The following is a 16,419-nucleotide window of genomic DNA, read 5'->3' as shown; positions in this document are numbered from 1 at the left end:
TTCTGCAAACCAGCAGAGAGCAGGAACCCACATGTCCTGAGTGCCAGGTCTGTTTGTTGTGCAGTAAATCCTCATCTGGAGAGGAGCATGTCCCCACTTTGCTTACTCTGCAGGCTCATTGCACAAATCAGGGATGTGTTCCTACTGTTAAACTTCATTAGTGCTGCTGCCATTACCTTTTAAGTGCTTTCCTGCTGCCAGGACGAGGCTCTGCTGGGGGTTCCTGGGTGGATGTGTCTGATGGAGAGAGACGGGGAATGGAGCAGAAATGGTTGGGGAAAAACTCAACATGTCCAGGGCTGATCCCATAACCTGGGCAGCAGGAAAGGGGGGATCCTCCCCTGCTCAGGTGAGACCCCACCTGCAGAGCTGCCCAGCCCTGGGCCCAGCACTGCAAGGAGCTGGAGCTGCTGGAGAGACCCAGAGGAGGCTCCAAGCTGCTGAAGGGGCTGCAAGGAGCATCCTCCCCATGGAGATGGGCTGGCAGAGCTGGGAATGCTCATTCTGGAGAGGAGAAGGTTCTGTGGAGACCTCACAGCACGTTCCAGAGTCTGGAGGGGCTGCAGGGAGGCTGGAGAGGGAACTGCATCAGGAACTGGAGTGGCAGCACAAGGGGAATGGTTCCCAGTGCCAGCGGGCAGGGCTGGATGGGAATTGGGAATGAGGAATTGTTCCCTGGCAGGGTGGGCAGGCCCTGGCACAGGTGCCCAGAGCAGCTGGGGGGGAGCGGCCTGGGACAGTGGGAGGTGTCCCTGCCATGGCAGGGGTGGCACTGGGTGGGATTTAAGGTCCCTCCCAGCCCATCCTGGTTCTGTGGGGTTTAAAGTCTCTGTGAGCTGCTGTACCTGGCATTGCTCACTCCCTGTTTGCTCAGGGGACAGGAGATGTCCATCCCACCTGCTGGCTCAGGGTAAATCCTGCTCTGCACCTGGAGGAAGTTGGTGGGAGGGAAATACCTGAAATGTGTAGCATTTGTAAATCTTAAAATACAGGATTAAGAAGTTGTGGTTTTAGTCTGATCTTCTGGAGGAAGGATAATTATTTCTGTGTGTATTTTTTTTACCTCTCTAAAGATTAGGGTAGGAGGGGAGATTAAATTTATGTTCTGTTGTCTTGCCAACTGTCAAGACTTGGCCTTTTTATTGCTTTATCATTTAACTGAAATTGTCCTTCTAATGCTGCAGATGTGAAGGACATGTGTCTTGTCTTCTTCTCTACACCAGTTCCCTTCTGACTTGTGTGTGTTCATAATAGTTCTTGAACAACAGAGAGAGAGAGAGAGCAAAAAGTTGTTTTGTGGCCTAAGAGCCTTGGTTAGATATCCAGAAGATGTGTGTTCCTTGTAGACATATGTTTGAAATTATCTCTTTATTGGGCTTTGGTTATGGAAGATAAAGAAGAACTTCCTGTACCAAGGTGTGCATGAGCTGTATGATGAAAATAAACTTTTATAGGCAATTTGCAATTCTTGCAATCCCAGAAGCAGTTTTCAGGTACAGCACTGACTCTCGAATCCTGTGCTTTTCCCAGTTTGTTCATTCAGCTTCTACTGCAAGGGAATGATGTGAGAAGGAAGCAGCAGAAGCCTCACTTGAAGAAAGTGGTACATTTCTCCCTGCTCTTTGATTTAGTAACCAGGGACTGCAGGTGCTCATCCTTGTCTAGGAAGGACTGGGGTCTGTAGGATGCCTGTTGCTCTGTGATGCACATTGTTATCAGTAAAGAAATGTCTGTGCCTCAGGGTTGTGTGTTTTGGTTTATTTTATTTTAAAACTTGCACTCAGTTCCCAAGGTCCCCACACCTTGTCCCCTGCCCTCCTTGATTTCTCAGGGGCCCAGAGGAGCTTGGTGAAATTCTGGCATTTAAGGAGCAGCCCCAGCACTTCTTTGACATTTGTATTTATTGTCCCAAGAACGTGGGAAGCTCAGGTGTGATGAGAGTGCTGTTCAGAGGGTAATTCAGGTGTCTTTAGCTTGTGCCTGGGAGAGGTTTTATTGAAGGTGTCAAGTGCAGCCTCATTTAGAGGGTAGGGTTAGAACTGGGATCTAGATTGGGCCTCAAGCTCTCCTTTCCTGAGGGAATCTGTGTCTCCAGCTGTTCTGTGTTGGATGATGGCTGACCTGTCCTTCCTTGTGGAATTCTCTGTGTTCCAGTAGCATGGCCTGTCCTGCCTTTCTCAGGGTTGCTTGGCTTGGTTCAAGGTGTTGAGGCAGGGCAGGGATGAAATTTTCAGTCTGCATTCATTTTATTTTCTGTTATGGGACTGATGGATCTTGGCCATCTCAACACTTCAGTTCATCCATTATTTAATGGTATCATTCTCTTCCATATGTCCTGGTCTGGCATATGGATGTTCCTGAAGAGTATATTCAAGGTATAATCCTTCAAAATAGATCACAGCAAGTGTATCAGCAAAGTGTCTGCTTCAAATGCAACTGACAGCTAATAATGGTAACAGATGTAAAAATTAAAAGATATTGCAGTTTAAACAGGGCTTCACCTTTATAGATGCCAGTAAAATGATGGTAATGGTAATTATTAATGGAAAGCCTAAACTCAGAGCATCCTGTCTTTTCTTCATGCTGTGCTGTTCCAGAGAGTCACTCACACTGCAGTCCCTTGCCATGGGTTCAGAGCTCTCAGTGAAATGTGCATTTTCTAGGTTATTTAGCCTGGTGTACATTGCTCAGGAGGTGAATAAACCATGGAGCTGGTTGTTTGGCTTCTGGCAATGCTTTTTACAGGAAGGTGCCTGCACTTAAAGCAATATATTCCATCTTGTGCTTTATCACACCAAGTAAATCCTTCATTAAAAATAGGTTGTTGCATAATCTGCGTTTTCAATGCCGGTTATTTTGAGGAGTTCTGCAAAACTTTGTGTTCAAATAGCTATGATCTAACTGTGTATTACATGGAATGTTATAATTTAAAGCCTCAGTTTAGATGCATGAAATACATATCCATAGTTCTTTCAGCATATTATTATACTGCTGGAACTTCCATCCATGCAATAGAAATGCCTTCAGCTGTTGCTTGTCCTGGCTTTTGCAGAACACCAAGGTTGATCTTGGGTACAAGAGCAGAAAATGTAACAGGAGATTTCTGCAGTGCCCTGGTGGTGAAGATGGGTTTTGATCAGTCCTTTACCACAGACTGAACACTTGAACACAAGTTTCTGTGCTTTGCTGATGTCAGTTCAGTGTGTCCAGAGGCAAATGGGAAATAGTTCTGAGCCTGCTCAGTGGCTTCACTTCTTTGGCAGAGCAAGGGACTTTTAATTTCTCTCCCTTTTAGTAGAGAAGTCAGACATTGGAGGCTAAAGATGAGAACTTCAAACTTTAGGTACTAAAGTAAAACACTTTCCCCCAGGGAGTGTTGTTTATGTACAAACAGTAATGAGTTAAAATGGGATTTGTTCTGTATCTCTCATGGTTATTTCTGAAAAAATGATCTTCAACTGTTCTGTTTTGCATGTAAATTGAACAGTAATATGCATTCATTGTGGTAATTCTGCTGCAGGATTTAGGTTTGAAAAAAGTGCGTTTACTTTTTTTACTTAAGTACTTAAGTTTATATGTCTGTAATATAAAACTCTCTGGCTTTAAATGACAGAGTTTTGGGTTTCGTACCCAAACTGGCTTTTGGATGCCATGGCTGCCTATTAATTAACTTGCAGCTGGCAAACTGGAAATGAAGCCTCCCTGTTTTTACCCTGTTTCTGTCTCTGCACACCCTGGTCAATTGAAAGCTTCTCTCAGTGTAAATATCATTGCAGTGCCAGAATTGATCAGGCTCTCAGTTCAGTACAGGTCCTGTTGCTATTTCTGTCTCCAGTGAAAATGTACATTTTGCAGTGCATCTACAGCAGAGGTGCCATCAGATCCTGCTGATTGCCCTGGTTACTTGAAAAACCTCTGAGAAATGAGTTTTGTACAACATCACACCCATCCTGTCTTAGAGGTGCATTCTCAAGGCAAGTCAGAGCTGGGACACCTTTGCAGGAGGAGCTGGCACCATGGAGAGCTGGCTCTGATTTCCATGGGAGGGAGCAGCAGGGCTCAGCTTCCCAGCACTGCCTGGGATTGAGGGTGCAATACCTATTCCTGAGGTTGGTTTTCTAACACTTCCCTTTAGATCCCTGTCAGTGAATGGTGCCATTCCTTGGGCTGTGATGTCTGAGGTAGGAGTGTTACAGAGTCAGGAGTGGGCTGGGCAGGGAGCAGCTGCAACTTGGGCACCAGGGAATTTTTATTTTAAGCAAACAGCCGTTGCAGTATATCTCTACTTTCATCCAGAAAAGCCTGTTCCTGAAATCTTGTGGGGTAAGGTGATATTTAGGATCAGTATATTGAAAAAATTATTTTGTTGTTGGAATAAAGACAAGGCAATTCCTTATAGAACTTAAACATGGAACATGTGACCAAAGGAGCCTGTTGGGAGTTTCACTGTGGGGAACAGAAATTCTGCTCAGGGCTGATCTAGTGCCAGCCATGACTGACTGGGATCAGTAAATGTCATGATACAACGGAGCTGTGTGCCTTGGAGTTTTTAAATTTTGTTTTCTATAGATGCCTTTTGGTCCTCCTTCATCTCTGTGGCAGATGAACCAAATGCTTTTGCAGCTTTTCTGTCTAACTACTAACACAACTAACTAGTTCAGCCTTGCAGCTGGTGTGACAAAAACTACTGTGGGTGTATGAGAAGTATTTCTCTTCAAGGTCCATCAGCCAGATGTGTGAAGATAGGCCTGGAAGTTCTGGTACACGCAATAAACACTTGTGCTTGCTGCAGAACTAATTAGATGCTGTGTCATGCCTTGTCCTGAAGAGGTTTAAGCTCACATTTTCATTCTGCTGCTTCTCTTAGGAAAAATAAATCCCTCTTTTCTTACCTTGTTCTTTGTCTTTATTCTTTCCTGTAACCTTTACTGTTTCATTTGCAAGTTCTTCTGCCATTGTTTTCTCTTCTTTGTTTTCGTATCATTCTTCCGAGTTGCTGGAGGACTTGGTTAGCCAGGGAGAAAACAGAGATAATCAAAAGCTGTTTATAGATACAGTCTGCAGTTGGGTGAGGCCAAGAGAAGACACAATACACTGAGCTGTTGGAAATAATTATCATTCCCTTGGCTTACCAAATATATTTTGTCCTGCAGGTGGTCCTGACTAATTGTATCTTCTGTATTAACACCTCATTTACAGGAGTAGTGCTGTACAGAACTGGCACAATATCCATGAATGTTCTTTCATTGGTAGGTGGACAGGGGTGGGAGAGTCTGGTTCATTTTTTAAGCAGCACCTTTGGTGAGGGATTCTCTGTCTTCAGGGCTTCGCTCTGGATTGGTTTTGTGTCCTTCTAAAGCAGGTTGGCATCTTGGATAAAAATTACCCTTTGTGGCTTCCTGGTCTTAGTCCTGGCCTGTGTTTTCTGCTTGAAGGGGGGGAGAGTGGAAGGTGCAGAATGAATCTTTGATTTCCTGGTGTCAGGCATGTGCTGAGCTTTCCATCAGCTCCTTTGTGCCTTTGGAGTGCAGACTGTGCACACTTTGCTGGGGAGGCAATGAAATGAAAACCTGGGAAAAGAGAGATGAAATACTTGAATGGGATCCTTCTGGAAACCCTTGCAGTCCTCTTCATCCAGCTCTTCCTAGTGACAGCTGATTATGCTGATTTCCTGACAGAGTCCCATAAATGCCCTCTGGGAGAAGGGCTTGGCTCAGGGAATGGCCTGGCAGGGCTGGAAATGCAGTTCCTGAGGCACTGAGAGCAGGGTAAGGGATGTTTGTCTGTGTGGGGTTTGATGTCCCACCCCTGTCTAGTTCTGCTGCTGTGCTCTTTGGGAATGGAATTTGCACAGCAGAGATCTTGCCCTGTCTTGTTTTCAGCTCTTAGCATAGATTAACTTTTTACCAAATCCTCTTAATCTTTATCAGGTGGTGAATGATAGGATCTGGATCTTATTTTCTTTTAGAAGCTGAAGGTCTTGATGCCAGTAACACTGAAAATATTGCTAATTTAATTACTGTCAGCTGATAGTTTCTTTTAAAGCCCTACTTGGAATTGAGTGACTTGCTTACAATCCTTTGTGGAGGGAAAAGTATTTGTGGAAAAGCAACTTCTTTACCCTTGATGGACTTGTGGGACTTTAGGGAATGTAAAACTTCGTTGTGAGCAAGTCCCTTGTGGTTTAATGCCAGACCATAGGCTGGAAAAATGTCTGTATGAGCTGCTGAAATGCAGACTGGGTGGATAATTTAATCTTGGGTGGGTCGTTTGCTTCAATTACAACTTTAGATGTAGAAAGAAGCTTGTGATAAGCGAAAGGACAAACAAGGGGTGGCTTTTGTTGGGGACACTGTAAAGAACCTTCTAACATATTTTCAAATCCAACTTTGAGGAAATAAAGGCAACATGTAGGCACTTATACAAATAAAAGTAAATAAAGTTCAGTTTAATCAGCTGAGGGGATGCTGCTGTTGAGCAGCCACAGTGCAACACAGACCTGAGGACAGATGTTGGGGAGTTGCTTCCTTGTCCTCACCTAGAGCAATTCCAGTCTGGAGAAAAGGAGTGAAAGGATTAAAATCTTGTTTGCTCATGGAACAGTGAGGATCAGTTTGTACTGAGTTGAAATAAGGGGAGTTTTGCTGGGAGAAATTCAGGCTGGGCTGGGGAGTTTTGGGCTGTAAAGCATCAGGTGCTGAGCTTTTGTGGATGGAGGCACTCCCTGTTCACTGCCGCCCAGATTTGTCTCTGTTCAATCTGGACTGTTCTTCCTTTTCTGCTGTGCTCAAAATGGAAGAAAAGTTCCTGAAGATGCCTTTTGATAAAGCTGACTTAGTATGGAAAATGAGCTTGGGTAGATTGGGAGTTTGGATGTTTATAAGCATTTTCCAGAAGTATAAAGTTAATTCTCTTGCTGCTGTCTTGGGGATATTTTTGTTACATTTTCTGGACGTCTTGTTGATACAAGAAAAACTGATAATAAGTGAAGTTGTGTATTTCTGGTTCTCCACTGACTTCATTTCGGTGTCTTGCATTTTCAAAGCTTCCCATAAGGCTGGATGTGAAGCTTTAATTTCTCTGGGGTTCATGGTTTTCAAATGCTGGCTACCTAATGCAGACAAGTTTTCAAATGCTTTGTGATAAATGCCGCAAAAATTCCCTCCAAACACTGAAATTTTTTTCCCTCTCTCTTGAAGGTTTGGCCCCCATGGAATCCCTGTGACCATATTTCCTAAAAGGGAGTACAAGGACAAACCTGAAGCCATGCAGCTCCAAAGCAAACCATTCCAAGAGGAGGCGCAGGTGAAGTGCGAGGCCGACGCCGCGGTCCCTGATGACTCCTCCCTCACGCAGCCCTCAGAGCCCAGCATAGCTAAAAGCCTTTGGACTTCTAAACCACCTCCCCTCTTTCACGAGGGAGCTCCATACCCTCCTCCTTTGTTTATCAGGGACACCTACAACCAGTCAATACCTCAGCCTCCACCCCGGAAAATCAAGCGGCCCAAGCGGAAAATGTACAGGGAGGAACCCACTTCCATCATGAACGCCATCAAGCTACGGCCCCGGCAGGTGCTGTGTGACAAGTGCAAAAACAGCGTGGTGGCAGAGAAAAAGGAGATCAAGAAAGGTGGCAATGCAAGTGACTCTTCCAAATACGAGGACAGTAAAAAGCGAAGAAACGAGAGCGTGACTACTGTGAATAAAAAACTTAAGACTGACCATAAGGTGGATGGAAAAAGCCAAAACGAAAGCCAGAAAAGGAACGCTGTGGTCAAGGTTTCAAATATTGCCCACAGCAGAAGCAGAGTAGTTAAAGTTTCCGCACAAGCAAATACTTCAAAAGCGCAGTTAAACACAAAAAAAGTTCTCCAGAGCAAAAACATGGATCATGCAAAAGCTCGGGAAGTCTTGAAAATGGCCAAAGAAAAGGCACAAAAGAAGCAGAGTGCAACCTCCTCTTCCAAAAATGCACATTCAAAGGTCCACTTCACGCGGCGTCTTCAGAACACCAGCTCAGGGTCCCTCCCGCCCCGGTTGCGCCTAAAGCCCCAGCGGTACCGCAACGAAGAGAATGACTCTTCCCTCAAGACAGGACTTGAGAAAATTCGGAGCGGCAAGATGGCAACTAAGCCCCAGTCTCGCTGCTCCTCCACCCGCTCAGCAGGTGAGGCCCCTTCAGAAACCCAGAGCCCCTCAGAAGGCCCCGAAGAGGCCAGCAGTGAGGTTCAGGACACGAGTGAAGTGCATGTAACTGTTGATCAGGATGAACAGCAGACACTGGGCAAGAGAGGCAGCAAAAGCAATATAACGGTTTACATGACCCTTAATCAAAAGAAATCTGACTCTTCCAGTGCATCAGTTTGTAGTAGTGATAGCACAGATGATTTGAAATCCACCAACTCTGAGTGTAGCTCTACTGAAAGCTTTGATTTTCCTCCAGGCAGCATGCATGCACCTTCCTCCTCCTCCTCCTCTTCCTCCTCCTCCTCCTCTTCGAAGGAAGAGAAAAAGCTCAGTAATTCCTTGAAAACAGAAGTCTTTTCCAAAAACGTCTCTAAATGTGTCACACCAGATGGCAGGACCGTATGTGTAGGGGACATTGTTTGGGCCAAGATTTATGGCTTCCCCTGGTGGCCGGCCCGTATCCTTACCATAACGGTGAGCCGCAAGGATAGCGGGCTGCTGGTGCGCCAGGAGGCTCGCATCTCGTGGTTCGGCTCCACCACCACGTCCTTCCTGGCTCTTGCACAGCTCTCCCCCTTTTTAGAAAGCTTCCAGGTGCGCTTTAATAAGAAGAGAAAGGGTCTGTACCGCAAGGCCGTCACTGAGGCAGCCAAGGCTGCCAAGCAGCTCACGCCCGAGGTGCGGGCCCTGCTGACGCAGTTTGAGACGTGAACGTGGAGAGTAAGGTAGGCAAGAAACCTGGAGGCTCCACCAAACCCTAGCCAGGTTAGAGAGAACTGCCCCCAAGGAGGTGGCAGAGGCAGAAGTTGCACTCGGTTGACTGACTGCTCCTTTCACACAAGGCTCGTGCCGTGCGGAGCGGTTCCTGACGGTTCAAACCAATTGAACATGCAATCAAAATTAGCCTGCACGTGAGGACTGAGGTATTTTTCAAGTGAGATTTTTTTTTAAAGAGAAAGAAAAAAACAAAAAACAAACCAAACCACCCAATGCATAGGAGCCATAGCCTCAGCTGGAAGGCAGCTGATTTGCAGGGAATTTTTTAGTAGTTTCTACCCAGTATATAACTAGTTCTGTGTGGCCAAGGGTTGACACGAGGGATGAAAGTAGTAGCTGTGACTTTTTTGTTTTATTAGGTGGCCCATCAGGGAAGTGTAGAAATGTAAGCCTTGTCTAAATGGTCTTTAAAGATTATTTTTAACCAGTCTCTAATGAATTTAGTCTGGCCAGGCCCGGTGGGCTCAAGCTCCCCTCTCCGGGCCGGTTTTTAATGGCATTGGAGACGTGCTCCAGGTTGGAAGGAAGAAGAATTTTAGTGACTTAAAGACCAGATTAAATGGGGTTTTATCGTAGTGACCACTTAAACACTCAACCTTTCTATGCACATGGGGGCACAACTAAATCACTTCAGGGTCGGAGAAGTCGAGGGATGCCTGTAGCTCTAAGACAAAGCTGAGGAGGCCTCAGTGTTTGGGATCAAGGGCTGTTAATGCTGCATAGGTGTGAATCATTCTGGTCTTTCTTCCCGAAGAAATCTTTCAGGCCATTTGCCTGGAGGTTTAGCTTAAGAGAGGCTTTGTTTTGAATGTGTAAATAATCAATTGCTGAAATTGGTCAGATTTTCTCCTGACTGGTTGTTCCTAAATTCTTAGGATACGTCCTAGTAAATTACACTTTGTGAATTGTCAGATGTGTAATTGTTGCATTTTGGATGTATCTAACTTTTTTTTTCTTTTTTTTTTCTTTTTTTTTTTAAACTATTTCCGTTTAAGGTATCTGTTTGCAGGTCAGAAAAATGAGATATGTAATTGTGTAATGCTCTGAAATGTAAAAAAACAAACTGTAAATAAAATTGACTAAATCTGAATTATTTGTGTGTGTTTCTCAAAAAGCTTTGAAACAAATCCAGGATGTCAGAGTATTTTATCTGTATGCCGGATTTAGAGGACACCCTTAAAAAGTAAATTGTCCTTTTTCATGCATTCTTAAAGATGAAGTGCTTGATGTAAATAATATTGGTATACTTCAATCTTAATTTGGAGGTGATTAATTATCTGTCCCTTTTGTTTCAGAACCAGCTCTGTAGAGGGCTTTCTGGAAAGTTGATTTAATTTCTCCCTAAATTAGCTTTTGGGCCATATATTTGAGTAGAGCCTGTGGAAAATGTCACTTGTACAGTGGGGAATGTTTCAGTTTCCATCTCAGAGCAGTCATAGCTGCTCTCCACTGCTGTTCCAGCTTTTCTTGCATGGTTTTTGCTCACTATTGGGGCATTCTCATGCAATGCACTTGACTTTTTTTTTTTTTCCTGTGAGTTTTGGTCCTTACCTGACCATGTGAATTCCTGTGTCCTCCAACCCATTCCTGCTTCAGCCTTGCAGTGCCTTGTGAAGAGTCGCCTGGTGCTCATCCCAAAGCAGTTTTCATCCTGGTTTTTCCAGGATTGCCCACGCAGGCAATCGTGACAGATGTAAAAATTTAAGCTCAGACTGAAATTAAACAGACATGAAAAAGGGGGCAAGGATTTAATCATTGAACCCTGAAAATATTTTTATTTTAAGATTTAATTTCATATGTTCATGATACTGTCTGGTCTTGCCAAAGCATTCAGTTTCTTTTTACCTTTTTAATTATTCTGTCATGCCCACAGAACTATTGGAAGTCTAAGGTGTCAAACCCATGGCTGTTTAAATTTTCCTCAAGATGACAGTCATTAATTGCTAATTAAGCTTCCAAATATACCAGCTTTACCTTGGCATTCTAACAGTTCCCAAAAAGCCCCAGTGGTCAATGCTTTTTGAATGTGACAAACACACAATAGATTTTGTAAAAAGAAAAAAAAATTGGGAAAAAAAATCTGTTTCACTTCTCTGTATTCTCTCCTGCAAACAGAAACAGTTTCTTTAAGTAAATAAGCTGTATTTTGTTATTAAAGCAAACTGCTTTTTGGAGTCAGGAACCCATGTGAGGTGGGTCAGATGTCTACACCACTTCCTTGAGGTTTAGAAGCTCAAGTGAACTGGCTTTAAGTTAGTTGTTGTAAGCCAAGTAGTGGCAAAATCAATATTGACATTGTTATTTTTGCTTTAGAAGACCTGGAAGCTTTGTTCTCTTAATTTATATAAAATTAGAATAGCACTGTGGCTTACATAGGCAGAGTTTGCTCAGGTGTTCACTGGGGAGCAGCAGTTGTGGGAGGGCTTTCTTTAGGTGGTTTTATGTTCAAAAGAACTGTTTATAGAATGCATTTAAGTCAGTTTTGATTTGTAGCAGATGAGTTTTAAGTCTATCCTCAGTTTCGTAGTGAATGTTCTGTATGGCTGCAGACTGAACAGGGCTCAAAAAGGTAATTTGTTTTGTTAAATGAATTTTTTACACCATCACGTTGCAGTAAGTTGAAAATCTCCTCTTCATACTCATCCCTGCCTCTCGTTTAACCCCAAAGGAGCTGCTCCTGTGGATGCAGCAGCTTCCAGGGGCAGAGCCTGGTTCAGGCAGGCACAGGGTGAGAGGAGCCTTGGAGGCTGGGCCGAGGCTTAGGGCTGGTTTAGCTGAGCTGTAACCCCACTTTGTGTGCCTGTGCTCCCAGCACAGCCCCAGGGCTGGCACTTTCCATGGCCTGTCCATGGTTTATCCATTGCTCCCACCTGGAACACCCCGGGGGTACAAACGGGCTCAGGCTGGCCCAGGGAGGCTCAGGGGGGGCAGGAACAGTTTCTTCCTGAAGGGCGGTTGGGATTGGAACTGGCCAGGGAGGTTTGGAGTGCCCATCCCTGGAGGTGCCCAGGGAATTCCTGGAGGTGGCACTCAGTGCTCTGGGCTGGGGACAGGGTGGGGATCTGGCACAGAATGGACTTGGTGAACTTGGAGGTCTTTTCCAACCTAAATCCATCAGAAAGCCAGCAGCAGCACGGAGCGTGACTGCTATTTCCCCATCAGTTTAGTGGGATAAATGGCAAATGATTTTAGTTAATGAAGTGCCTCTGTGTGGCTGTTGGGTATTTATGGCCTGGCAGGTTAGGGGGGAATGGCACATGATGAGTTTCAGGTGTTCTGTTCCTCTGAAAATCTTCAGGTAAAATGCCTTGGGAGAGAGAGCAGTTACTGCACAGCTCAGAGCTCTTTCCCCAGAGGTGTTTGAAGGTGTGAGGCTTCAGGAGCAGAGCTGGAAGCAACAGGAAATGCTTGTGTGTGTCTGAAGTGGAGTCATGCAGGAAATTGAACAGATATTTGTTGCTGTTCTAATTAGAGTTGGAACTTTGTGTCAACACTTCAGTGAGATAATCATCTCTGATGATTTGGTTTCTCTTTCAGACGCTGCTGTGTTCAGTTTGGAGCCTACAGAACCACCCTGGGGTGGGGCTCCTGGGGTGGTTAAGGTCTGTGCAAGGCTGATGGAGTAAAATACCTTTGGGTTTTTTAAACATAGTTTCTAACTGTGACTAGGATTAAGAGTAGCACAAGTGGGGAAGGGTAAGAGTTGCTTTGTGCATTGCTAGCCCTTAGGTCTGGTTTGATTTACTTCTCAAGTCCTGATATTTTCTTTCACGTCTGCTAAAACTGTCAAGAGTAGAACAGGAACGTGAATTTTAAAAAATAAATGTCAGTAGCCCATTCTCAGCATCATCATCTGTCCTGCCTATTCTGTGGAGTCCAGTGAGAAAACAGAGCAGCTTTCTGGGCTGAGGAGCTGTGAAAGGAGCAGACTGATAATCAGGGAAAGGCTATTTCAGTCCACCCTTGGCTTTATAATTGTGTTCCAATGAATGCCTGCAGGAACAGCAAATTCAGACAGAGCAGGGGGTCCCTCACTGATCTGGAGCTGAAGATGAGCTGGGAGGGGAGTGCAGGGAGCTCGAGCCTAAAGGGATGGCTGGCAGTGTGTGGTGACATAATCCATTAGGTATAATGACTAGGGCTGTTTAAAAAGGGAATTTCTCCATAACTGACAAAGCTTCTGACCGTGGAGTGATCAGGAATCACCCACATTTAACACTGAAAACTTGTGTAGCTGCCTGAAGATCCATCAGGTCAGATTTGAGATATCCAGTGTCAAATTCTCCTTGATCCCTGCTGGAAGGAGCCTGTGTGTGATCCTGGCCTTGCAGTGACCATGGCAGTTCCCAGCCAACATTTAACCCCCAGCTGCTCTCTGGGACACTCTGGGTTTTGGTTTAACAGTTCCCTCCCACGGGTCACCCTGGCAGAGTGTTCAGTGGGGTTGTTCAGGTGAATAACATCCCCCTGCACTGTGGCTTTTCCCTTCCCTTCCCTTCCCTTCCCTTCCCTTCCCTTCCCTTCCCTTCCCTTCCCTTCCCTTCCCCTCTTCTCTTCTCTTCTCTTCTCTTCTCTTCTCTTCTCTTCTCTTCTCTTCTCTTCCCTTCTCTTCCCTTCCCTTCCCTTCCCTTCCCTTCCCTTCCCTTCCCTTCCCTTCTCACCCTCCTGGCATTTTCAGTCTGGTTTGTCTGACCCCAGCTACCTCTGGCCTCTGTGCTAAGAACTGTTTGTGGTCATTTGGATGGGTTGTACCAAGCAGCAGCAATTCCTCCCAGGTCAGAAATACCTCTGATTATTGGGGTTTGAGTGTTGGATTCTAATAGCAGCTTATGATTCCCTATGATTTACTCATACATTTCACTCTTCTGTGTTACCTGGGGTGTGGATACAATCCAGACTGTCGCTTAAATTAATTAATGATTTTTTTTTTCTCTTAAATTTAACAATGACACGAGTGCCCTTGTGTGAACACAAGGCAGAGCAGCAGTTGCCAGGCAGGGCTGTGGTGCCAGGCAGTTGGTGACTGGTTTGCCATCCTGCTTTTTCCCTGCACAGCTTTGCTGTTGCTCCCAGATGAGGCAGTTTGGGATCATTCCCTGAAGCAGCACCTTAGTGCCAGGCACCAGCCACTGAGGAGAACTTGGCTCTGTTTTCCTCAGGAAAATACAGTTGGTGCTGCTGGCAGGAGCTGGGAACAGCAGGAGCTGGGAAGCGGGTGGTGCTGACAGATCAGGGCTTCAGAAAACCTGAGCCACCTTGCACATCCAAGAGGGACACACATGGGAGCAAAAGGAAAAAAAAAGGTGGAATAATCTGGGAAAGGTGACTCATGTGCTTGTGCCATGGGATGTGGTGTCTGATCTCCTCTTCCTGCCTGCCCATGGCCTGAGGGCAGAACTTAGCAGCAGCCTGCAGGTAGGAACTGGCTCAGGGAACAAATCGGGGTCCCCTGGAGCAAGTTTGAATCCAAGCTTTGTTCCTTCAGTGTGAAGAAATGGATCTGTGGGGTTTCTTTGGGCTGTGTTTGACAAGTTATTTCCCAAACCAGGACCAGGCACATTCTGAGCAGCTGTAATTGCATTTCTGTGCCAGTGATTCCGTTCCTCAGTGCAGAGGAGGAAGGGAGGGCTGTGGGAACCGAGGCTGTTCCAGGTGTGTGAATCCCTGTGGGATGGGACAGAGGCACAGGGGCAGCTGGGCTCTGCTGAGTTGCAGCTGGGACAGGAAATAACACTTAAACTGAGTTGGAATCAAGCACTGGAGTATTGATTGCATTTGTGACAGTGAAACCCTGGGTGCTGTGTGGGTAATGGCAGTGACTGAAACCAATGGATCAGGCTGAGGTGGGCTCAGTGCAGCCTGGAGTGGGAGAGGGCAGGTGATAGATCTGTCCTGTCACTTTGGCATTAGCAAGGCTGATTTTGGAAAATCAGAATATTTGTAAAAGCATGTCTGTAACAGAGGACTGTCCTCTGTGTCCTGGTCACATCCTGCAGGAATCACACTTGGAGTAACCCAGGTTTGAGCTGAGGAAAGCTGCACTGCCCTTCTGCCGGGGCCTTGGGGTGCAGCCTCCTGCTTGGCCGATGCCATTTATGGAACAGCAACTTGAAATCAGGTTGTTCTTTTGGAAGAAAACAAATTTAGGTCAGTTTTCATGTTTGTTTACAGATGTTTTGGATGTCAAAGATGCAATATGAATAAGGAATATTCTCCTATGTGCCAGGCATGTGCTGGGAATCTGTGCTTTGGGAGGCAAGTGCTTGTTCCCAGCACTGAGATTCTGTAACAGAGCCACAGCAAATTCAGGTGGCAGAATTGTCCTTGCCATCCTTTAACAGGTGCACAAAGGGGGAGAAGGGATTTTGCTTTGTCAGTAAAATAAGCAGATACAATTACAAGCAAATATTTGCTTAAATGCTAATTTAGCATCATTTTTTATTTAGTAATGTGTAGGATCTTTGTTTGGCTTTAGAAGATGCTGGGGTTTAATTGCACCTCTGCAGTACTTCAGGATTTTAAAGTATGTGGTGCCAGTTTGGGTAGTTAGTAGTCCTGGTGAAAAGAAACTAAAGCCACAAAAATTATTTTAATAAGTATTGTAGTCAGTTTAGTTAGAAGTTTAGTTAATTAAAAAAAAAGTCTTGAGGTATTTCAAGTGTTGAAGGATTTAGGAATAATCTCTTCTGGTACATTTATATGGAAAAAAATGGGTTGGACCATGTTTTAGGAATTCTTGATACTGTGTCATGTATTTCAGGGAATTAGGCACACAAAGGGAAGAATGTGTTGCTGCTCTTTGTTTTCCTGGTGGCTGAGGTCCTGCTGCTGGAGGCTCTAAAGGAAGGAAACAGTTCTTGCTTTTGGTAGTTCATCATCTGGAAGAGCAGCCTGGTTTCCCTCTTCTCCACTGGCTACAAATGGAATCTGTAGCAGGAAAATAGGAGTTTTGTGCTTTCTGTTCCATAGTTTTACACAGACACAGCATTATTCCCCAGGAAGGTGCATAAATGTTACTGTAACTATTTAAATTTGGGCTCCTGGCCTTGAGGTTTAATCCCTGATGGGATGTGCTGCTATTTTTGCTTCCCTTGTCCTTCTGGGGTGCCTTTTTTCCACCTCCATGGCTGCCTGGTGTCCTTCTCTTTTCCTTTGGAGATAAAAGCCAGGAGTTTCAAAGGCAGTGCTTCTCTTTGGACAGCAGTGAACAAAGGGGTTGAGAAAATGTTCACATTGAAGAATCAGAATCCCCACGGCAGTGCTGGCTGCCAGGAAAGGGCTGTGTGAGCTGGGTTCAGTGGGACAGGCAGGAAGGGCCTGAGCCTGTCCTGACACACATCTGTACCTTGTTCTGGGGCAGGCCTTAGGATGGCTCCATAGGGAAGGGGCTGGAGCCCCAGGAGAGGCTGAGGGAGCTGGGAAGGGGCTCAGCCTGGAGCAAAGGAGGCTCAGGGG

The 16,419-nt window shown here is 45.4% G+C and overlaps 1 protein-coding gene across 2 annotated transcripts in view; it reads left to right on the top strand.

Annotated features, from left to right (window-relative positions):
* The window catches only part of PWWP2A (PWWP domain containing 2A), a 45,830-nt gene that overhangs the window by 26,852 nt on the left and 2,559 nt on the right, over window positions 1–16,419 (top strand). The window contains exon 2 of one of the 2 annotated variants that reach the window (XM_031055178.1): window positions 7,200–8,167. In XM_031055178.1, coding sequence (XP_030911038.1) covers window positions 7,200–8,167 — 968 coding nt within the window. Of the gene's footprint in view, window positions 1–7,199; window positions 10,049–16,419 lie in introns of those variants that run through there. The other variant, XM_014312186.2, reaches the window with a different exon arrangement.

Source organism: Geospiza fortis, unplaced genomic scaffold, assembly GCF_000277835.1.
Source record: "Geospiza fortis unplaced genomic scaffold, GeoFor_1.0 scaffold55, whole genome shotgun sequence".
Lineage (NCBI taxonomy): Eukaryota > Metazoa > Chordata > Aves > Passeriformes > Thraupidae > Geospiza > Geospiza fortis.
This window is presented reverse-complemented; position numbering and strand designations above follow the sequence as displayed.